At 51.4% G+C, this 24,473-nt stretch overlaps 1 protein-coding gene across 1 annotated transcript in view; it reads left to right on the forward strand.

The window, feature by feature from the left end:
- HMCN2 (hemicentin 2) overlaps window positions 1–24,473 on the forward strand; it is a 182,566-nt gene that overhangs the window by 12,600 nt on the left and 145,493 nt on the right. Inside the window, 6 exon segments of the mRNA XM_017848185.1 lie at window positions 11,335–11,405; window positions 11,865–12,023; window positions 12,893–13,015; window positions 21,524–21,695; window positions 22,330–22,436; window positions 23,334–23,454. Of these exon segments, the coding sequence (XP_017703674.1) occupies window positions 11,335–11,405; window positions 11,865–12,023; window positions 12,893–13,015; window positions 21,524–21,695; window positions 22,330–22,436; window positions 23,334–23,454 (753 nt within the window).

Consider the following 24,473-nt stretch of genomic DNA (forward strand, 5'->3'; position numbering starts at 1 on the left):
TTTTTTTTTTTTTTTTTTGAGAGATGGAGTCTCACTCTGTCACCCAGGCTGGAGTGCAATGGTGTGATCTTGACTCACTGCAGCTTCCATCTCCTGGGTTCAAGCGATTCTCCTGTCTCAGCTTCCCAAAGCTGGGACTACAGATGTGTACTACCACGCCCAGTTAATTTTTTTTATTTTTTATTTTTTTATTTTTATTTTTTTTTTTGAGACGGAGTCTTGCTCAGTTGCCCAGGCTGGAGTGCAGTGGCACCATCTTGGCTCACTACAAGCTCCACCTCCCAGGTTCACACCATTCTCCTGCCTCAGCCTCCCGAGTAGCTGGGACTACAGGCGCCCACCACCACGCCCGGCTAATTTTTTATATTTTTATTAGAGACAGGGTCTCACCGTGTTAGCCCGGATGGTCGCATCTCCTGACCTCGTGATCTGCCCGCCTCAGCCTCCCAAAGTGCTGGGATTCCAGGCGTGAGCCGCCGCGCCCGGCCTTCATTGTTTTCGTTAGTTTGCTAGGTGGGAGATGGTGTCCTGCCTTCATCCGAATTTGTCGATCGTTGGTGACCTTGCAGTCTTCTGGAGTTTCTCCCTGGGTGTCTCTGGGGCTCCTGGGGCTCCATCATCCTTCCCAAGGGAAGAGGTGGTTTTTGCCCGTCAGCGGTGAGGATGCAGGCGGGCAGAGAGCAGATGTGTTTGGGCCACACACTTGCCTGGGAGCTGGAATGGCTGGGACTCTGGCTGCATGTTCTGGGTTATGTGTGTGTACATGTGATTTTTATTGTCACCCTGAATGACATTGCTATTTTTATTTTTTTAATTTAGTTTTGAGATGGAGTCTTGCTCTCTCACCTAGGCTGGAGGGCAGTGGCAAAATCTTGTCTCAGTGCAACCTCCACTTCCTGGGTTCAAGTGATTCTCCTGCCTCAGCCTCCTGAGTAGCTGGGATTACAGGTGCCTGCCACCATGCCTGGCTAATATTTGTATTTTTAGTAGAGATAGGGTTTCACCATATTGGACAGGCTGGTCACGAACTCCTGACCTCAAGTGATCCCCCTGCCTCACCCTCCCAAAGTGCTGGGATTACAGGCGTGAGCCACGACGCTCAGCCGTGACGTTGCTATTAACCAGCCTCGCCTCATGAAATATAAACAATCAGCCCTTCTTCTGAGGGGAAAATTCACTCTCTTAACCTGGCCCTGGGCACATCCCTCCTTGAAGGCCTGGGGGTCTGAGCGGCCTGTGAGGTGTGAGCTGGACTAGGCACGTCCCTGTCATTCTGAGGGTGCCTGACAGTCAGCCAGGAGTGGCCTGGCTGGGCTAGGTAACACCTCATCAAAGGGCTTTCCAGGTGAGGATCTGTGCAGGGGAGGGGTGCTACAGAGAGAGGGCCCAGGGTACCTGCAGGAGGAGTACAAGAAGGGTGAGGAAGCCACGGGTCTGAGGGCAGGAGGTCCCTGGAGGGGCAGTGGGGGGTGGGTGGGTGTGTCAGGTCAGCCTGTACAGCCTGAGCTGGTCTGGTTCCCAGGGATCCCCCATGCACCCATTAATCACTTACTCCATCTTCAATTCTCAAGGGGTCCCTGGGGGCCAGGCAGGGTGCTGGCTTGCCTTGGTACCTGCAGTCCAGCCAGAAAGCCCATGGCGAATAGCCAAGTTCCTAGGCGTCTCATCACAGCTGTGGCTGCCCGCAATGACATTCCTGAGGGAGTGACGTTGAGCTGAGGTGGAGAGAAGCTGGGTAGGTAGGGGAGGGTCAGAGCAGGACTGGGAACAGCACTCCAGGCAGAGGGAACAACAGGAACAATGGCTGTGAGGTTGGCAGGAATATCTCCTTGATTGAACGTTAGCAGGTGGAGCTGACAGGGACACTCAGGGCGGAGCTGGGCTCCATCTCCGGGTGTTCAGGGAGAGGCCCGGGGGTGGAGGTCCTGAGGAGAGTTGCTTTCTGGTCTCCTGGACACTGAAGAGGAGGCAGATAAAGATTCTGGAGCCATTTTGGCCCTTTGAACAGAACCACCCACCCAGTTGGCTCTGCCATTGTGTCTGTCCCTTGAAGGTGTCTTCAAGGGAATCACATTTGCCCAGACTGGATCAGGGGCTATCAGAATTCTAGCAGGCTTGACATCACTTTCTCCAACCCCTGCCCTTTAGAGATGGGATAGCTGAGCCCTGGGGAGGGGAGGCGGTTTGACGATGGTGGTGGCTGAGTGCGGGACCTGCCTGCGGTCACTGCAGCTGGAGGACGGGGATATGTGGATCCAGGGCTGGCTCCAAAATTCCAGCCCCACTTGGAGAGAGAAGCAGGGGCAAGGCAGGCCCCAGGAAGAGGCCTCAGCCTGAGATATTTCTGAGACTGGGTTCTGAGTGCCTGACTGCAGCCTTGATCGTGTCCACTGGGACACATGAAGCTGGGCGAGGGGGTGGGGCACCATGTGGGTGAGGGCTTGGGCTGTTCCACGCATGAGTGCTTTTCACATGTCTGAGACAGTTCACGGGGCTGGCCCCACACCCTCCTCTTGCCCAGTGGAAAAAAACCCGGCCTGTGGAGTGATGGTTCCAGGCCAGGCTTCTGGGGCTCATGTGCTGGAAGGCGGCTTGAGTGGAGCCAAGGTCACGAGTTTAATCATCCCTGCAGCCGGCAGGCCTGCTCGGAGGGACTGCACGCCACATCTGCCCAGCTGTTTGGCAAGTGCCCACCCTCAGTCATGAACCTCCCTCCCTCTGCAGGCACAAGACAAGGGTCTGGGGAATGAGTTCTGAGTGTCTGCAGCCTCATGGGTGGTTGACAGCTTGCACTGGGGTCAGACTGACCTAGATGGACTCTCATTTCTACTGCTTCCTAGTTGTAATTCCTTGGGCAGCTCACTTTACCTCCCTGAGCCTCCATTTTCTCATCTACAAAATGGGGATAATAATTAGTAGACCTCATAGGTGTTGTAAGACTTTTATGAGCAAATGCATGTCAAATGCTTAGCACAAAACTTGGTGCTTAGTAAACATCAAAACAATGGTAACATCCACCATCACCACCATTGTCATCATCACCACCACCACCATCATCACTGTTTGTGGTGGCAGTATAGTCAGTGGCAAAGGGAACAGGCATTGGAATGAAACATTTGTGGATCTGGACATTGTACAACGTTGAAAAGTGTTCTTCCAAAATTCATGTCCTTCCTGGGACTGCAGAATGAGACTCTATTTTCCTTTCTTTTTTTTTTTTTTTCTTTTTTGAGACGGAGTTTCACTCTTGTTGCCCAGGTTGGAGTGCAGTGGCGCGATCTCAGCTCACCTCAACCTCCACCTCCCGGGTTCAAGTGATTCTCCTGACTCAACCTCCTGAGTAGCTGGGATTACAGGCATGCACCACCAAGCCCGGCTAATTTTGTATTTTAGTAGAGATGGGGTTTCTCCACGTTGGTCAGGCTGGTCTTGAACTCCCAATGTCAGGTGATCCACCTGCCTTGGCCTCCCAAAGTGCTGGGATTACAGGCGTGAGCCACCACACCTGGCCTGAGACCCTATTTTCTTTTTCTTTTCTTTTTTCTATTTTTTTGAGCCTGGGCAATAGAGTCTCAGTGCAATGGCGCAATCTCGACTCCTGCAACCTCCGCCTCCTGGGTTCAAGTGATTCTCCTGTCTCAGCCTCCCGAGTAGCTAGGATTACAGGCGCACGCCACCAGGCCCAGCTAATTTTTGTATTTAGAGACGGGGTTTCACCATGTTGGTCAGGTTGATGGTCTCGAACTCCTGACCTCGTGATCCACCCACCTCGGCCTCCCAAAGTGCTGGGATTACAGGCATGAGCCACCACACCCAGCAACCCTCTTTTCAAATAGGGTCATCTCAGATGTAATTAGCTAAGCCACGATGAGGTCATACTGCCATAGGGTGGGCCCTTAATCCAATATGAATGATGTCCTTGTAAGAAGAAGAGAAGAGACAGACACCCAGGGAGAAGGCCATGCGATGATGGAGGCCGAGATCAGACTGAAGTGTCTGCAAGCCAAGGAGCACCAAGAGCTGCTGGTGTTACCAGAAGCCAAGAGAAACACACGGGGCACATTCTTCCTCCCAGCTTTCAGAGCAAGCACGGCAATGCTGACCCCTGGATTTGGGACTTCCAGCCTCTAGAACGGCGAGAGAAGAAATTTCTGCTGTTAAGCCACCCACCCAGTTTGTGGTACTTTGTTACAGCAGCTCCAGGAAACTAGTATAGACATTAACTAGCAATTACTAGCGGTTGGACTGTCACCAAGGGCATTGCTTCTGTACGTTCCAATCTTCAGTTGTAACAGGGAGACATTAATAGGACTGAGCTAAAGCTTGTAAAATAGGAAGTGCTCACTGCATAGAAGCAATTGTTACCATCACCACCGCCACCACCATCGTCATCGGTATCATCAACATCAGTATCGTCATCAACATCATCACTGTCAATATTATTGTCATTTTCATTGTCATCAACATCATCAGCAGCAGCAGCATCAACTTTGTGCTAGGAAGGGCAGCGTGTTAAGGCCTAAGGTTTTTGGGACTTTTTGTCCGGGGCCAGCCCTGCCTGGATAGGGTAAAAGAGGGAGATAACAAACCTGCACGTTGTGCACATGTACCCTAGAACTTAAAGTATATATATATAAAAAAAAAAAGGGACTCAGGGCCGGGCGCGGTGGCTCACGCCTGTAATCCCAACACTTTGAGAGGCTGAGACGGGTGGATCACGAGGTCAGGAGATCAAGACCATCCTGGCTGACATGGAGAAACCTCGTCTCTACTAAAAAAATACAAAAAAACTAGCCGGGTGAGGTGGCGGGCGCCTGTAGTCCCAGCTACTTGGGAGGCTGAGGCAGGAGAATGGTGTAAACCCGGGAGGCGGAACTTGCAGTGAGCTGAGATCCGGCCACTGCACTCCAGCCTGGGCGACAGAGCGAGACTCTGTCTCAAAAAAAAAAAAAAAAGGGACTCAGTTGACTCCTCTCATGGATGAGCCCCCATGGGGACAAGCCAAGCATCCTGCCCTGTTTGTCCCAGTACCTCACTCTCCATCCTGCTGGAAGATGGGGCTTGAAATGCCGCCCTTGCCAATAGCTAGCTCCCTGTCCCGGGTAAGCTTCGGGATGGTGATTGATAATGGTGCAGCAGGTCCCAGGGATGACAAATGAAGCCATGAGCCAGCCTTAATTAATGACAAGAAGACATCCATCTCTGTCTCGTTGCCTGGAGCTGCAGGTTGGAGGGTGGTAGGTGAGCAGCAAGGAGAACAGATAAGGAGTAAGCCTCCACATCCCCTCCCTTTCTTGCTATCTTGGAAGCTGGCCCTGCCCTGGGAATGATGGGAATGGTCGGCAGGAGCTAGCTCCCAGGGCAGGTTTGGGGATTGTCTGTTCAGAGATTGCATGGGGATTGTGTGTGTGCGTGCGTGTATGTGCACGTGTCTGAGTGCACGTCATGTATGTGTACATGTGCATTCTCCTGAGAAAATTCTTTGTTCATAGCTTGGGGCAGACATCAAAAAGCTCTTGCCTTCCGTCTTTGTTGGGGCCTGCTCTCTATGTCCAGAGGAATCACAGACACCTTTGCCGATCTGGCCAGTGCCCCCTGAGCGTGGCCAATCTCTCCACATGTTTAAGGAAACCGCATTTGTTTTCCTGCCTTGTTTCAGATCTGTTTCTCTGGGCAAGGGCAGCAACGTCCCGTGGTGGGAGGGCCTGGGGCTCGGGTGGGCCGGGCATTCAGCTGTATTTGTTGAGTGTTAACTGAATGCCTGGCATTGTGTTGGGCATGGAATATAAACATAAGTGGAACTTGGGTCCCGACCTGTAGCTGCTCAAGCAGGATGGGATTCATTGAGAAGTTTTTCATTCATCCTTTGGACAGTATTGATTCAATATTTATTTAAGCACTTACTGTATGCCAGGCACTGAGCTCGGTATGAGGCCTGCCGTGGTGAATGACAGAGATAGGGTCACTGCCTGTGTGATGTATCCAGCCAACTCTTGCCCCAGATCTTCCCCCCGACATGGAGGGGCTGTCTTCTCTCGGGGCCTCAGTTTCTACGTCTTTAAAAAGATGGGGGTCTTCAGATCTCTCCCTCCTCAACATTGTTGTTCTATTTTTTTGAGATGGAGTCTTGCTCTGTCACCCAGGCTGGAGTGCGGTGTCACAATCTCGGCTTCCTGCAATCGCTGCCTCCCAGGTTCAAGCAACTCTCCTGCCTCAGCCTTTTGAGTAGCCAGGATTATAAGCATATGCCACCACGCCCAGCTAATTTTTGTATTTTTAGTAGAGATGAGGTTTCACCATGTTGGCCAGGCTGGTCTTGAACTCCTGACCTCAAGTCATCCGCCTGCCTCGGCCTCCCAGAGTGCTGAGATTACGGGCATGAGTCACCGCACCTGGCCCTCAACATTGTTATGTTTGGCACATAGGTTGTGGTCAAATTGGCTTTTCTGAAGTTGATTCTTGCTGAAGGCAAAATGGTGAAAGCCGTGGTAGGGTAGAATGATATCTTCCCAAAGATGTGCCTGTCCTGATACATAGAACCTGCAAATGTGTGACCTGTCATGGTGAAAGGGACTTTGCAGGTATGACAAAGTCATGGCTCTCGAGATGGGAGATTGTCCTGGATTATCTGGGTGAGCCCTTTATAATCACAAGGGTACTCATAAGAGGGAGGCAGGGAGCTCGGAGTCAGAGAGGGAGCTGTGACAACAGCAGCACAGGAAAGAGACAGACACCCTGCTGCTGCTTTGAAGATGGAGGAAGGAGCCATGATCCAAGGCCTCTAGCAGCTGGAAAAGGCAGGGAAACTGATCCTCCCCTAGAATCCCCAGGAGAAACACAGACCTGCCGACACTTGGATTTAGGACTGCTGGCTTCCATAACTGTGTGTTGTTTTAAGGCATGAAGTTTCTAGTAATTTGTCATAGAAGCAACAGGAAACTGAGATAGAGGCCAACCTTAAAATCCTTTCCAGGGCTCTCTGGTCCAGGGTATCCTTGCTATTAAAATGATGTTTGAGCAACTTTCTGGAAATTTGCTCACACTTGTTCAATGAAAAGAATCAGGTTAGAAATAGTATGTTATTTATACTTCAATAAAAATTCTGGTTAAAATAGTATGTATTTTTGTAAGTTATATTTATACATTTAAATATATGAATATAAAATTGAAGACGATACACAAAATGAAAATTATTATCTCTGGTTGGTAGAAATACAGCCAGTTGGCCGGGGCGGTGGCTCACGCCTGTAATCCCAGCACTTTGAGAGCCCAAGGCAGGTGGATCACGAGGTCAGGAGATCGAGACCATCCTGGCCAACATGGTGAAACCCTGTTTCTACTAAAATACAAAATTAGCTGGGCATGGTGGCAGGCGCCTGTAATCCCAGCTACTTGGGAGGCTGAGGCAAGAGCATGGCTTGAACTCAGGAGGTGGAGGTTGCAGTGAGCAGAGATCGCGCCACTGCACTCCAACCTGGGTGACAGAATGAGACTCTGTCTCAAAAAAAAATTATTATCTCTGGTTGGTAGAAATACAGCCAGTTGGCCGGGGGCGGTGGCTCACGCCTGTAATCCCAGCACTTTGAGAGCCCAAGGCAGGTGGATCACGAGGTCAGGAGATCGAGACCATCCTGGCCAACATGGTGAAACCCTGTCTCTACTAAAAATACAAAAATTAGCTGGGCATGGTGGCAGGCGCCTGTAATCCCAGCTACTTGGGAGGCTGAGGCAAGAGCATGGCTTGAACTCAGGAGGTGGAGGTTGCAGTGAGCAGAGATCGCGCCACTGCACTCCAACCTGGGTGACAGAATGAGACTCTGTCTCAAAAAAAAAAAAAAAAAAAATACAGGGAGTTGTGCCCCTTCCCTTTTTTGTTTTGCTTTGTTTTGCCTGTCAGGAATTTCTATGTCTAGTTCCCTGAGAGCAGGAGTTAAGAACAGCTCTGTTCTTGAGGTTGTCCAGACCTGGGCTCATATCCCAACACTGCCACTTATTGGCTGTGTGTCATTGGACAAGTTACCATCTCTGGGCTTCCATATTCTCCTCTGCAAAAATGTGGGTAAGACTTGGACCCCGGCACTTTGGGAGACCGAGGTAGGTGGATCACATGAGGCCAAGAGTTTGAGACCAGCCTGGCCAACATGGCGAAACCCTGTCTCTACTAAAAATACAAACAAAATTAGGCAGGCATGGTGGTACACTTCTGTAATCCCAGCTACTTGGGAGACTGAGGCACAAGAACCACATGAGCCTGGGAACTGGAGGTTGCGATGAGCTAGGATCGTGCCACTGAACTCCAGCCTGGGTGATGGAGTGAGACTCCGTCTCAAAAGGAAAAAAAAAAAGGTCTGGCGCAGTGGCTCATGCCTGCTGTAATCCCAGCACTTTGGGAGGCCGAGGTGGGCAGATCACCTGAGGTCAGGAGTTTGAGACCAGCCTGGCAAATATGGCGAAATCCTGCCTCTACTAAAAATACAAAAATCAGCCGGGTATGGTGGCAGGGACCTGTAGTCCCAGCTACTAGGCTGGGGCAGGAGAATCACCTGGACCCGGGAGGCGGAGGCTGCAGTCAGCTGAGATTTCACCACTGTGCTCCAGCCTGAGTGACAGAACAAGACTCCGTCTCAAAAAAAAAAAAAAAAAAAAAAAGACTTGGGACCTTCCAGGTGCTAGGAGGAATTCAGTGAGCTGATACACAGGAAGTATATCTCAGGGCATGGCCTGGCGCTTACAAGGTATTTAGTGACTGTCCTTATCATTCATGTCATGTTAATTTCTTTTTACAATGAACATGTGTGATTACCTAACAATGAAATAACCAGCACTGAGTAAAATGATTGCTCTTCTTAGTCAAAGTAGAATTTGAGGACCTCATATTGAAGCGAGACTGTCTTTGACTGCACTGTGTGAGAACACCCGCTGGAGCCTGGCCAAGTGCACGCTCACGTCAGCACATCCTCTTCCCATTTGCTGAGCCTTTGCTCCATACCAGGCTGCGTGCTAAGCTCCGTGCCAGGGGTTTAGCTACCTGGCTTCACTGAATTCTCACAGCGATGGTTCTTGGTCAGGAGAAATGGTGGTGTTACATGCCTCGTTCTACAGATGAAGAAACTGAGGCTTGGGGCAGTGAAGTGAGCTCTGCTTGAGAGGCCCCATAGCCCAAAAAGGATAAATGAAGGATTCCAGTCAGACCTGGCTGAGCTCCAAGGCTGAGGACTGAGCTGCTGCAGTCGGGCTGAATTCGTTACTGTGGAGTTCAGAGGAAAAGACGTGGTGGGGATGGCCCAGGCAGGCGAGGGAGGGCAGGGTGGGACGAGATGGAGAAACACAGGGCAGAGGGGCAGGGGCCCCGGGGAAAGCTGGCGTCAGCTCATCCTTGATCATTGTGAGACATGCTGGATAATTCTACAGGCTTTCCTTTCTAAGAAAGACTGAGATCTGCTGACTTGTTGCTGAGAATGAAAGTTTGTTTAGAGCCACTGGAACTTAGAATTGCTGAACTAAAAATAGTCTGTCATTAGAGTTCACTGAGGCTGGGCACAGTGGCTCACACCTGTAATCTCAGCACTTTGGGAGGCTGAGGTGGGTGGATCACTTGAGGTCAGGAGTTCAATACCAGCCTGGCCAACATGGCGAAACCCCGTCTCTACTAAAAATACAAAAATCAGCTGGACATGGTGGCACGTGACTGTGGTCCCAGCTACTTGGGGGGCCGAGGCAAGAGAATCGCTTGAAACTGGGAGGTGGAGATTACAGTGAGCCGAGATCACGCCACTATACTGCAGCCTGGGTGACAGAGCGAGACTCTATCTCAGTAAATAAGTAAAATAAAATAAAATACATAGAGTTTACCGAGGACTCAAATATTTTCCTAAGAAACCTAATGTCCACACGACCTTGCACAATCCCCACTATGTGCTGATCCGCAAGGCTCTCCGGAACCCCAGCCCTGCTGTCCAGCGCTGGTAGTGTTGTCTTGTGTTGGCGTGGATCTCCGTTACTGCTATTTAAAAAAAAAAAAACTATTAGAGAACATTTCAAATATATACAACATAAGTAGAAGAGAATAATGAATCTCCATGTACCCATCACCCAGCCTCACCAAATATTTAACAGCCCCGTCATTCTCTTCTCGCCTGTACCTCCTCCCACCCCCAACCCCCACTCAGTGATCATTTGTTCTAGTGCTTTGCTTATAGGGTAAATTTACATACATTGAAATGCTCCGATCTTAGCTGCACACTTTTGACAAATGATACACCGAGGAACCCACACTCCTATCACAATATAGAATGTTTCTGTCTCAGACAGTTCCTTCCAAGTCAAGCTCCTCAGGCAACCTCTGTTCTGTTTTTCTTCACCTTAGATTAATTTTGACTGTTCCAGAACTTACTATAAATGGAACCATACTGTATGTGCTGTTTTGCGTCTGGCTTCTCTCACGTGGGAGGCACCCCTGTTGTTGCCCGTATCGGTAGTCGTCCTGTCTTATTGCTGAGGACAACCTGGTTCTGTGAATTTACCAGTTTGTTTATCTCTCTACCAGATGATGGACATCTGGCTCGTGTCCAGTGTTGGACTATTGTGAACACAGCTGCTGTGAACCTTTGAGTACAAGCCTTTGTGTGAACATATGTTTTCATTTCTCTTGGGGACATACCTAGGTGTGGAATGGCTGGACCCATGGTAGGTGCATGTGTAACGTTTTAGAAACTTCCGTTGTCTTCCAAAGAGGTTAAACCGTGTTGCGTTCCCACAAGCAGTGAATGAAAGTTCCAGTTGCTCCACGTCCTTGCCAACCTCAAATGCAGTCAATCTTTGTCATTTTTATTGCTGTTCTTTTTAAAATGAGCTCATCCATAGATGGGGTTTCTGGAAGGTTTTTCTCTTGTTGAGCAGCTGGTGTTGGAGAGCTGCTGTGTGTCCCAAAATGGATTGTTTGTTTGCTTCTCGTGTCTTTGTTTTCCTGGAATTCCTTCCCCACTGAGTGGCAGCCGACGGGATGGTGGAGGTGGGGGTTCTTAGGGGAGTCTTGGTGACCAAAGGTTGGGTGCTGCTGTCCAGGGTGTGGGGAGCTGGGGCTTGCCCTCTGCCTCACCTCTGCTTCCCTGGAGCTTGGTCTCTGCTTTGGCACTGGGCACAGGGCAGAGTGGTCTGACCTCGCTTCCTGGTCTGATCCTGCAGCTCCGAGAGCTGCTTCCTAATCTCTCCCCGTCTTGTATGCCAGCCTCAGCTCCTCTGAGCATCCATCCTCGTGTCACTGCCAAACCAGCCCACCGGGCTGTTTGTCTAGGAGTCCCAGCCCATCTGGGCCTCCCTCTCTCTTCTCCACAGATATTGGCCCAGTGACCCTCACAGCGGACCCTGTGATGTTTCAGAGGGAGCTGAGAGAACTCTATGTGCAGGTGGGCACTGTTCCCTGACCCTCTGTCCCACTCTGTGTCCCACCAAGAGGGTTTGGGGAGGTAGCTTCGAGTGACTCCCTCTTGCCCAGCCTCTACCTCTCCCTCCTCCTGGGCAAATGTATGGCTTCCTTAGGCCATCTGTTAGCTGCTCCCATGGCCCCCTCCATCCTTGCCCACTCAAAGTACTCAGCACGGTGCTGGGCTTATTGGTGTAGTGACTGCCTTCCGTGGGGGTGGGCCCGTGTCACTCTTGCATGGATGAATGAATGAACGAATGATGCTGCTTGTCTACAGTTAAAGCAGGTTGGATGTTATATCATGTCCCTGGGAAGGAAGTGACTGAGTGGGCGGGTGACAGTTCAAGGTGACTCCCAACACCCAATGGTTTTGGAGGTATCCCTGGGTGGGTCCCATCTGGAGGAGGCAGGTGGCAGCTGCTGACACGTTCCTGCCCTCCAGGGAGGTGGTGACTGCCCGGAGATGAGTGTGGGGGCCATTAAGGCTGCCGTGGAGGTTGCCAACCCCGGCTCCTTCATCTACGTCTTCTCGGATGCCCGCGCCAAAGACTATCACAAGAAGGAAGAGCTGCTGCGTCTCCTGCAGCTCAAACAATCACAGGTGGGTGAGCCGGCTTTGGGGGCCTGAGTAGGGTCCCCCAGGGGGTCCTGAGGAAGCTGGGGTCTCTCACGCCACCTGAGCCACCACCTGGAGAGAGAGCTGTGCACTTCTCTTCCACAGCCTTGGTCCAGCCTCTGCCATGCATGGCCAGAGCCTCGGAACCAAGTTGGCCCAGGAAGTGTGAGTGTACTCTCATGCTGTAGGCTCGGGCCAGGGTTCACACTTCCCTGGCGCAGCTTGTTCCTGATGGAGACCACACCACCTACTCCTTTCATCCCCATCAAAGTCCAGGCAACCCATCTTCCTCCTGGCATCGCCTGTGCTCCTGGTCTCTGCCATTCATGTCCCCTTTGCCATTGTCTCAGGGTTTGGAAGACCTGTCAGATCCCTTGCTTCTCGCTTTTGCAGTGAGGGCTGTGAGACGGGATGTGATCAAGGGAGGGAGAAGGGCAAGCTCTTTGGCATCCTTGGGCAAGATCCAAAGGGCCGAGACTGCTTCTCTGCCGCCGCGTCTAGAACTTGCTTGGGTTCTTCAAGATTCTTCTAACTCTGCAGCCTCCAGGGGCCACTCTGAGATGAATCGACTTCCACACCCTTCTTTGTTGTTGACTCAATAGCAGTTCCCAATGTGGAACACCTACTGTTTTCCTGGCCCTGTGCTGAGCACTTATCCTGCATCAGCTTCTGATCCCCGTGAGATGGGTACTTCTATTTTCCCTTCTATTCATGTGTCATGTGTCGTTCTATACATGTGCCAGACAGAGGAAAGGGCCCACTCCAGGTCACTCCACCCTGGTCGAGGTCCTGCTGCTCACCCCTGAAGCAGCCGGCCAGGGAAGTTGAGAGCAGGCTGCATGTCCATCTTCCAGGTGGTCTTTGTGCTGACGGGGGACTGTGGCGACCGCACCCATCCTGGCTACCTGGCCTATGAGGAGATCGCTGCCACCAGCTCTGGGCAGGTGTTCCACCTGGACAAGCAGCAAGTGACAGAGGTGAGCACCGGGAGGAGGCACCATCCCAGAGCCCGTCACTTGGGCATGCTGAGGACATTGACCATCCCTGTGGCTCCAGATGGTTGAACGGCAACCAATCCCCCAGAGATGCAGGGATATGTAGATAGCTGAGCAGCGCTGGGTGCACGCCTGTGGCAGGCACAGGAAGCGCCGTGCTCAGGTACCACCATATCATCTCATCTCGCCAAACCCTTCCACCTGTCTCAAAGGCAGATGCTTCCCTGTTTCCAGGGAAAATTGTGCAGGTAAAGAGGCTGAGGCTTGACGCAGCCCCTTGGGATGACCTGGGTTCAGCAGTTAGTCCAGGCTGACAAGGTTGCCCCAGAAAGTGTGGCAGAAGTATGGGTATGGGGCATCTTCTGAGTGTCTCCCCAGAGTCAGGGAACCTGGGGTGGCTGGAGGAGCACAGGAGCTCTCAGGTTCAGGCAGTGGTGCTGGGCACTGGCCAGGGAGGGCTGGCTTGCTGTGTGGCCTACGGTGCCGGGATCTGGGTTCACTCAGAGCCCAGTGTTCCGCAGGCACCTGCCGCCCAGTCTTGCTGCTGGACAGGGGTCTGTCCTTCCTCCCCTCAGGGCTCCCTGGTATCATCCTGCTCAGGGCTGTCCCTGCATTCCCTCCACCCCACACTCCCATCCCCTCCCAGGAGCACAGGGTCCTTCCAGGAGCCAGCTGGGAAATGATTAGCAATGCTTTCTCTGGGAAGGACAAGCACGCCCACTTCCATGGTGTAAATACTCCCACCTCGGCTGATTCCAAGTCAGAGTTGGGAAGTGATGCTGACACGCTTTCCTGAGCCTACACCAGTGGCTCCCACACACCACTGGATCCCGCTCAGGCACACCTCACAACCAGGTCCCTCCTGCTTGTCCCCTGGAGAATATCCAGCCCCTTATCTAACCCCTCTGTCTTTCTGGTCCTCCTGTTATCCCCTTGCCCAAACTTGTTTCTGCCCTGCTGGCTTCTCTGCTCTCTCTCCAATGTCCCACACTCCTCCCCACCCAGAGCCTTTGCTGGTGCGGCCCGTTCTTCCAGCTCTTCCTCCCCTGGCTCCTTCTCACCTTCCCAGTCTTGGCTTAAACGCGCCTCCTCACAGAGACCCTCCTTGATTTCCTCTCTAGATTAAGTCTCCTATCTCTTGAACCTGGGAGGCGGAGGTTACAGTGAGCCAAGATCACACCATTGCACTCCAGCCTGGGCAACAAGAGCGAAACGCCGTCTGATTAAAAAAAAAAAAAAAAAAAAAAAAGATTAGGTCTCCTTCTGTGCCCCTCACAGCTCCCTGTGCTACTTTGCATAATCGTAACTTTATAACTGCGATTATTAAATGTCACTAGGCTGTGAAGTCTCCAGGGGCTGGACTGTGAGTCCCGATGGCCACGGCCTTCCCAGCACTTTACATTTCCCAGCTCAGAGCAGGTACTGGGTAAATAGCTGGTGAATGGACAGGGTCCCTGGTGCCCAAGTCCCTGGTAAGAGGAAGGAGAGAGAGGCAGGATGTCTGAGGCGGGCCTGGCCGTGGCCTCAAGCCAGTCCTGCTTTGTTGCCTCTGGGAGAGGGTTTTGTGTGTGTATATTTACGAGCTGCAGAGAGCTATCCCCAGGGATGTGTTGAGATTAGCGTGCCTTAACTCCCTGTTGACAGATGGCGTTTGTGGTTCTCTGCGACACTTTAGGCTTCATTTTTTGGCATATCAGCCTACCCTGGCACCGAGTCACCCAAGCAAGGGTGGGAGGCATTTCACAGTGGAGGCATGGGTTGGTTCTTGCTTTTGGGGGGAACTATCTGGCCAATTGCATGGGAACTGGGTTCCTGCCAGGGGCAAATCAGACACAGGGCAGCTGGGCAGGTTGATGGGGGCCACTCACCCAGGTGTGAGGCTGGGCTGTCATAAACCTCTTCCCTGAGTCTGGGAACTTGGATAAGTCCACTACTCCCGGTTGTGGTGCCAGCTTTCTGCTGTGAGAGTCTGGCCGGGCAGCACGCGCCTGACTCATTGGGACCACCAGTGGCTAGAATTGGCTGCCTCTGGGTAGGGGCCTGGATCCCTCTCCTTCCTGGACACGGAGCTCTGTCGTTCTTTAGTTTAATGCCTTGGACCTAGCCCCTTCCAGATGTTCCCAGACATTCGGCAAGCCTGGGAAGGTGCTGAGCAGCCAGGGCTGTGGTCACCCTCCCAGGAGAGATGAATGGTGCCTTCACCCTAGCCAAGGGGCCTCCAGCTGGGAGAACTCCCCAGAAGTTGCAAAAGGCTCTAAACAGTGCCTGTGTCGTTAATCCTTTTACCTCTTCAGAGCACATCCAGTGCAGCCCAAGAGGCGCCGTGCACTCTTTTCCCCTTGTTTACTGAGCCCCAGGCCAGGTGCAGCTCTGAGTGCTGGTGCGGAGGTGGCCATCAGTCACAGCTGGGGCTTACTGCTTTGGAGCATTTCACTTTTTTCAATTGTGAAGTTGGCCTCACTAGTACCTGGATCACCCCTTGGGGTTCTAGGGTAACTAAAGGAAGGTGAAGATCTCTCCCTGGCAGGGGAAATTTGGAGCCTTTACAATCATTAAACAGGCAGGGGATCATGTCAGAGGCAGGTAACGTGGCCCCTTGAACCTGCCCCAAAGGTGTGCATTTTTTATTAAATCTTAGATAAGTCCAAGCACCTGCTGGGCCAGCGCAGACTTCCCCAAGTTCCCCGGCAGACACACAGCCCAATACAGTCACTAGCCCCAAGAGTGGTGGGGGTGGAGGTGGCAGAGCTGGGCAAACCTGCCTGTCCTGCAGCTCCCCTGTGCCTGGGAAAGCCCCTCCATCTTTTTTTCCCGGGAGGACATTGGGCCCCTTGCCCTCCTCTGCATCCCCCACCCCACAACTCACAACACACGTTTCAGCATGGCCAGTTCTGTGGGCTGGGAGCCTTCCCATGTTCAGCACCAGCAGGCACAAAGGGTGAATTGCCCAGGTTCTGTGCATCTGCTAGGAGAGAGGTGTGCTTCTAAGACAGTAAGGGTGGGTGGAAGATGGGGGGAGTGAGGGGGAGCTGCTGGGGGAGCGTCTGACCAGGTGACTCTGATTAATTGATCAGCAGGGGCCCAGAGATGACCTCATCCTGGACCCCTCCCAGGGGGAAGTGGTTAGGGCTTGGACTCCAGGGCAAGAGGCCTGGCTTCAGGCCTTGCAGCCCTGCCACTTACCTGCAGTGTGACCTCCAGCACAGTCCTCAACCTCTCTGGGCCGCACTTTCTTCTCGTGTGCAGTTGGGTTAACGAGAGCCTCCACCTGGTGAGATGGTAGCTAGGGTGAGAGGAAGCCATGCACGGGAAGCCCTTGGTAAGATGGCTAAATGCCATCCCACCTCCCTGTGCTTCAGTGTGGAGCCCAGGATATGCCCCTCAGTTCCATCAACGCCCCCTGAAGAGTAGGAACTCTCTCTGGAAAAGATTCTCTGCTAGGGCGAGTGAATGCCCAGGGTACGCAGCTGGCAAGGGGCAAAACCCCCAGACTAGGGTCTTCTCTCTGTCACTTCACCGTGAGCCTGCTGGCACAGGGCCTGGGACCCACAGCCCCATCCTCAGTGTTCTCATCTCTGCCTCGGGGGCCCATTCACCCCCTGGCTTTCTTTCCCTGCTTCCTCAGCCGCCCTGGCTGTCAAGTGTTCTGGGACGATCCTTGGGGATGATTTATCTGCTGTGAAGGGCCGAGCAGCAGCCATCTGGCTGGGGTAGCAGTGCCAGATTTTTCGTTCCTTCCCCATCGGTGACAGAGATGAGCCCCAGTGCATTGCAGGCTCCCTGGCCCCCCAGACCCTCTAACGTCTGGAAGCCATTGCCTTTGCCAGCTAAACATTGAACTGGCTTAATGAAGGCTCTCTGCGCCGGAACCCTGGGGGCACCACAGGCTGAGAAGGCAATGCCCCCAGGCCTGGCCCTACAGGGGTTCTGGCCCTGCTGTGGGCAAGAGGGTCAGCCCCCCAACTCCCAGGTGAGGTTGTGCTTACAGGGCAGGCCATCCTGTGGGTCACTGGCTTTCTGCCTTGTGTCCCAGCCTTCTCTGTGGTTCAGTAGCCTGAATTGCTGAGTATCTTCCCTCCATCAGAACATCCTAGAGCGAGCTTGTTACAGCAGTTATGACACAGTAGTGGGTGTCACTCCTCTGGGTAATTGTCAACTGGTGCTTTGCTCAGTGACACTTCCCTCCTGACCCCTGACAAGGCCTGGCTTGGGCGAAGGGGACGGTGGTCACGGACCTGCTTCTTTGCTGTTGGGGGAGTTGCCTCACATGCTCGGCCGGCTTCTGTGGGTCTCTCCAGCTGGGAGTCCTCAGCCGCTACTCCCTTCTGTCCACCCCCACATGGACGAAGAACCTTGTCCTCATTCCTTGGCTAAGACAGGTGGGACCTTTTCAAGAGACACATTACTTAGAAAGCAAAGCAAGACACAACAATGAAGTAGCTCCAATTATAAAAACAGATGCATTTTCAGAATACAGAATTCTTATCATGTGATAGTTGAAATCTAGCCATAAACTTCGGCACATATCTTCTAGCTCAGTCTGAAAAAAAAAACAAAACTCTCATTTTCCAATTCTTTTGATTCCTTTCCCTTTTGTAGAAGATCACATGGTAAGCAGAGCTGAAGGACTATGATATTTAGAGCAAGAATGACCAATAAGTAGCATGCAAGACACCACTTTCAAAACCCACATTCGTGGCAGACATTGCTAATCAATCACAGAACTTTTTCTACTTGAAGCTGAATGTGGCTTTGCCTTTCTTCTTCAGACAGCTTTTCAGGAAGCGTTTCCAGTAGCTTGGAGTTGGCGAGCAACAGTATACCACTGTGATTGTTCAGGTGTATATTAAAGTCACGGCATACTTTTTTGTTGTTGTTGTTGTTGTTTGTTTGTTTGTTTGTTTTTGAGATGGAGTTTTGCTCTTGTCACCCAGGCTGGAATGCAGTGGCACGATCTCAGCTCACTGCAAACTCTGCCTCCTGGGTTCAAGCGATTCCCCTGCCTCAGCCTCACGAGTAGCTGGGATTACGGGCGCCTGCCACCATGCCCAGCTAATTTTTATATTTAGTAGAGATAGGGTTTCACTGTATTGGCCAGGCTGATCTCGAACTCCTGACCTCAGGTGATCCGCCTGCCTCAGCCTCCCAAAGTGCTGGGATTACAGGCGTGAGCTACCGTGCCCGGCTGCATACTTGTTATTTTTAAATGACTTTACTTTAATAAAAAAGTACTATGAAGAATTTCCAAGGTACAGAAAAGTAAAAAGAAAACACCTACCAACTAGATTCACCGATTGTTTACATTTCTGCTCGACTTGCTTTATCTATCTCTTTATACTTTTTGCTGAATCATGACACCTTATCCATAAATAATTCAGCATGGATTTCTGAAAAAAGTCTTCAACATAACCCACAATATCATCTAATAAAATGAATGAGTTTCCTAGTATTATCCCATACACAGCCCATGTTCAAATTTCCCTGTCTTCAAACTGTCTTTGATCACAGTTTTCATCAAATTAAGATTTCATCAAGGGCTGTGCGTTTCCTTTGGTTGTTATGTCTATTAAGTCCTCTTTGGTCTGAAGCCATCAGCTCTTTTTTTTACGACACTAAGCTGTTGAAGAGGCATGGATTCGTACCCTGTCCCATGTTCTAGAGGCTTCTGATTATTTCCTCGTGGTGTCATTAACTTTTTTTTTAATCCCCTGTGTTTCCCCCAAACTGGATGAGTCCAAAGGCCTGATTCGATGAAGGCTGACCTTTCTGGCAGGAATATATATTTCCTAGTTGGTGCTGAGTGTGTCTTCTGTTGTATCACACCAGGAAGCAAATGGTGTCTGAGCATCCCATTATTACTGATGATAAGTTTGATGACTGGGTGAGGGTAGCGACAGCCAGCTCTCTGCATGGTTGGGCCGTGTTTTTGCCTTTATGACTCAAGTGGTCTGTAGGGTAATGTTCTGGCTCTGTGTGGACATCTAGTTCCCATCAACCTTTCATCTAATAGTTTTAGCATCCACTGAGGACTCTTGCCTGAAATGATTATTTCATTAGGGGCTGCAAAATGATAATTTCCTAACTGCATCATTCCTCCCACATTTATGAGTGGGCATTCTTCCAAGAAGAAGAACTTTTATGCATCAAAAGTGATGGATGATTTGGTTTCTCTGAAGTACAATTTCTATTGAAAAGGCACGGAATCACACTTAATTCTTTCTCTTCAATTAAGGAGTCACTTCAGTGGTGTCAGGGGAGGTTTTACTGTTTTGAATTTTGCTTTCTCTTTTTTGAGTACCATTATGTGCACATGGATTATATTATTCAATGTGTTTCAATTGAGTACAGTTATTATTCTCTTTTAGGTTCAAGTTGTCCCAAATTTAGTCAGTGGGAGCTCCTTCAAGCTGGTTCCTATGTCCTTTTGATATGTCCTTATTTGTCTTTGATAATTTCTTTGTTTTATGGAATAACCCATCATCCCAGGCTCACCTTATAAATTGCCTGCCCCAGACCTGGAATCAGCCATTTCTCCAAGGAACCCTAGTGGGGAAAGGTATTTAGAAACCAAGATCTGGGTACTGGTGGTGATCACTGATATTGAGACTTTGGGCCATCATTGCTTCTGGATCAATTGCTCTATCTATCTATCTATCTATCTATCTATCTATCTATCTATCTATGTACCTACCTACCTACCTATCATCTATCTCTATCTGGAGAACTTATACTGATATTTCCAATTCAAATTTCACATTGTGAATCTTTTGCTTAGCTCATTTGATTTTATACTTGCAGCTCTCTCTTATATCTGTTTATAAGAAAAAAATCTTGATTCTGAAAATATTAACATCTTTGCTTATTTGCTTTATATATCCAACAAGATACATAAAATGGTTTCAAAATCCCAATGCTGATAGTTCTTCCAAATTAAATCCATTAACTAAAGACTTTTTTGTATAGTTCTTGTCCTCCTACTGAGAAAGGATAGTTGAACCACTGGGTTCAGAATTCACTTGGAGTTTTTCTTTTCTTTCTGTGGTTGTGGTATCAATTTTATGGTTGAGATCATTGTGTTTCAGTTTTAGGGTCTGCACAGGATGGACGCTCTTTGAGATAACTTGGCCTGGAAAGAGAAGGTTCAGACTTGAAGGCGCCCCCTTCCTCTCCCTCTTTCTTGGGTTCCTTGCTGGAATCTAGGTGACTTGGCTATTGCAGAGGAGGAGGTGTGAGCTGGGGAAAGGAGGGATGTGGAGTGAGGTGCCTGAGAAGTGGACTTAAGGCCAGCCTGATGGCTCTGCCCAGGAGATGCATGTCCTACTGAACTCACACAGCCAGCAGATGCCTCCCGAGCACCCACTCTGTGCCTGGCAATGAGCTCAGGGCTGAGATACACATGGGTGCAGCAGAGGGTCTGCCCCCACAGAGCTCCCAGGCCAGTAGGGATGAGAAGCCCCAATCCAATAAATGTGAGTGATTGGAGTGCAGATTGCTGCAAAATAGTATGTATCAGGGAACAGAACCTTTTCAGGATTAGAGAGGCCTCTTCAAGCAGTGAGCTGAAGAATAGCAAGGAGATGGTCGATGAGGAGGCAGGGCGTTCCTGCAAAGAGCACGGCATGTGTGGGTGGGGGCTGCCTGTGGGAGGAGTGGGGTCCAGCGTAGCAGGCGGGGAGAGGCAGTGGCACAGTGACCTTGGGTTGGCATAGATGCCTAGGACCATAGAACAGAGGGTCTTGAAGGCCATGGTCAGGATTTGGAGAAACTAAATAAGTCTGTGCTCAGTTTTCATAGGGGGAGTATCTCTGAGGGAGTTTGGGAACCTCCTAAAGTCATACCCTAAATGTGTACCTAAGGGATAGGATGGTATCTCAGGCAGAGGGTCCTTACCTTTTATCAGATTCTCAGTGGGACTTGTCCAAAGGACGTAAGATTTTAGAATGAATAATCAATTATAGAAACCAAGGATTTAGGATTTCTCAACATTGCAAAAATCCATCCAGCAATTCCTCACTTCTGTGGATTGGAAAGAGACATGAAGTCTTTGCAGCAGTGCCTCTCAGTCCTGCTTAGGAAACATGGCGCCCTGGTGGGAGAACAGTTGGAGGCCCCTGGGATAATCAGTCATGAACTACATGAGTCTGGGGGAGTTTCCAGATCTCCAGGGTTCATTGTGTGTAAGAGGCACCTGGAGGAAGTATGGGTGCTGTGGGAGGAGGCCAGGTGGAGAAGTGGGGAAGAGTCTTCCCAACCAAGGGACACACTCTTGCTCCTTCTGCGCTGAGTCCTCCGAATGCTTGAATTCAGGCTTCACAGCTTGGAGCCTATAGAAGCCAGGAGGGTCACATGTGTGAATCGGGCCTGGTGTTGGACATGGGGGAGTGGGGTGGCCTTGGGCAACCTGGAAAGTTTGTATGCTGCCTAAAATCCATGGGAGGGGGAAGGCAGTGTGGGCACCTGCTGGCATCAGCTCCTCATACTTGCCTCCAGGTGCTGAAGTGGGTGGAGTCAGCGATCCAGGCCTCCAAGGTGCACCTGCTGTCTGCAGACCACGAGGAGGAGGGAGAGCACACGTGGAAACTCCCCTTTGACCCCAGCCTGAAGGAGGTCACCATCTCATTGAGTGGGCCAGGGCCTGAGATTGAAGTCCAAGATCCACTGGGTATGGACCACCCCGGGATTGGCCTCCTCTTTGGCCCCAAGACTGAGCTGAAAGCCCAGGATGGAAAAAAGAAAGAGACCAAGGGTGGCAGGGCTTCAGACATGAGGCTCCAGGAATGAGGAAATGTGGGGTGGTGGGGCACGAAGTGGGGAGAGGGTGCCCATGGTGTGTGAGGAAGCAGGAGGGCCGTGGCAACTGACGATGGGAATTAAAGTAATGGCGGTCCCTGGATCGTGAGGCTCTCCCCAAGTCTTTTCCATGGTACCCCAGTGGATTCTCATGGTGGTGACAACTCGTAGCACATCGTACAGATGGGAAGCTGGGGCTCCGGGTGCTGAGTGCTCATCAAGGTCAACAGAGTCAGGGGCAGTGTGATTCAGACGTGGTCACCTGGCCCCATGGCGCTCTGAGGATGTCATGAGCACCCAGGTCTAGAGGCCAGACACACAGCCCACCCCTGGGAATCCCTGAGGGTGGAGCATGGAGTGAGGCAGCGGCTCAAGGCAAGACCCCTTGTCAGTTCTGGGAAGACTGAGGCTAGTGTTTGGTGCACTGTGGATTCCTGGAGACATGTGGGAATCCTGCCACCCCCAGGAAAGGGTCAGGGACTGAGCAGCCCTTGGGGCTTCCACAGGGAGGATCCTGCAGGAGGACGAGGGCCTCAAAGTGCTTCTCAACATCCCTGACTCGGCCAAGGTCGTAGCCTTTAAGCCTGAGCATCCCGGGCTGTGGTCCATCAAGGTAGGGGCACTGGGTTGCAGGAGAAGAGTGGACTAGCTTCACTGGGCTGGAACCATCTTCCTCCTGCTTGCCCTGGGGAGCCTGTGGCCTCAGGAAGCTGATGGCTGGAGTGTGGGTGGTGATATGGTCATATCAATAGAAGTAAAGGGTCAAGGATAGAGGAAGGGCATTCTGCCTTGTACCAGTAAGAAGAAATAGAGTGGTTTGGGGTTAGTTTGGGAACATTTAAGAAGGACTTGGAGCAATGGCTTCAGGGTTCAGAGGTGTATGACCAAGCTGTGAAGAATGTGTAAAAGAAGCAAGAGCAACTTTGCTGGGAGGGCTCAGTGGTACAGGGCTGGCAGGAAGAGGAGGGGCCTGCTGGAATATACAAGGTGCTGGGAGCGAGGGACTGCGGGCCAGCTTGACTCCCGACAGAGCATCCTGGGATGGGCATCTGCTGCCCTGGAAGAGTGGGGGTCTCTGCTGACCAGGCAAACATTTAGTGAGCACCTTCTGCAGGCACTGTGCTAGGTGCTGCAGGTAAAGTGGCAGTACCATCACCTGCCTTTCAAACTCTGAGCACCTCTGAGCCAAGAGCTGTAATACCAGTGAGGAGGGCAAGGCAGGGAGTTAGACGTGCAGGGGGACAGACAGGGCCTGCAGGGGTTGAGGCGAGCTGAGGGGCAGCACAGCTTCAAGAGTGCTGCTCAGGTTGGGGTCATAAGCTGGGGTTTCAGCTCCTTCATTTGGGGAGCATTGTGCTGGGCCCCTTGGGAGCAGGTAAGTTGCCCATGTGTCTACAAAAGCAGGATTCCAGCTGCTGATGCAGGGCTGGGTCAGATTGGTCGGCTCCTGCCCTAAGCTGGAGTGCTGGGGTCCCATCCTCTGGTGATGTGAGACCTGGGCCTGTGCTAGGTCTATAGCAGTGGCCGCCATTCCGTGAGGATCACAGGCGTCAGCAACATTGACTTCCGAGCGGGCTTCTCCACTCAGCCCTCGCTGGACCTCAACCGCACCCTCGAGTGGCCTTTGCAAGGTATAGTACCCCAACCCTACAGACAGTGCTGAGCTGCCTCTGAAGACCTGGGTCTTGGCTTTGGGAGGTAGGGGGGAACTGATGGGGGAACACTTGGCTGTGTGTGACTGTGAAAGGGACCGTACAGGAGGCCAAGTGGGGCTGTGCCCCCAGACCACAGCGATGTAAACTGAGCTTCCAGGCCAGCATTCTTTCCATTAGCCCCAGCCAGGTGACATTGTGACATTTACCTTTAGAACATCCTTCCTGCCTCCAAAGTCAGTGTCCTGGAGGACACTTACACTGTGCCCTTTATTATTGAGTTCACACCTTCTCCTTTCTTTTGGTCAAAACAAATCTGCCTAGAGTCCTACTTCTTCAGTTTTCCAGTGAACAGCAGGCCAGTTCAATGAAAGAACACGTGCCAGCGAGTTGACGGCTTACCAAAAAGGAAAGCAGTGCCTTACTCCAAAGGAAGGAATGTCCTGGGGGACATTTGGGTGTCCCAAGACTGAGGAAGGTTGGAGGAGCCTAGGGGGATATTGAGGGTGGAGGCACAGGCATCCAATTGGAAACCACCCACGAGGGTCCAACAATGCCTGCATGCTCACTAAGGTTCCACTGGGAGAAGCCTGGGCACCGAGGCAGGCTTCTGGTGCAGGCTGCCTGAGCTCCACGCCAGAAAATACCATCTGGTGGCCAGGTCAAAGGTCTCCATTTGTAGATGGGAAAATGTAGTCCCTGTCATGGGGCCATTTGGAGACTTTTGCAGGGACCAGCTCAGCTCAGCTCCTCCTAGGAGGAGCCTGGATCAGGTCAGGCTGACTCTGGACCCTGAACAGTGACCAAAAATGGTGCAAGCCAGACCTTCAGTGCTTTCTTTCGAGTCTGTCTGTTCTAATGTTTGTTTTTCTTGTCAGCCCTTGTCAGTTTTCCTGCCAGGACTGGGAGTCATATCTTGAAAGTGAAAAGGGGCTGCTTGCTCAGTTTGTGTGTTTTGCTGATAGCAGAAAGGGAAGAAGCAGGGCAACTTTGATTCC

This window comes from Rhinopithecus bieti, unplaced genomic scaffold (assembly GCF_001698545.2).
Source record: "Rhinopithecus bieti isolate Rb0 unplaced genomic scaffold, ASM169854v2 scaffold_29388, whole genome shotgun sequence".
Lineage (NCBI taxonomy): Eukaryota > Metazoa > Chordata > Mammalia > Primates > Cercopithecidae > Rhinopithecus > Rhinopithecus bieti.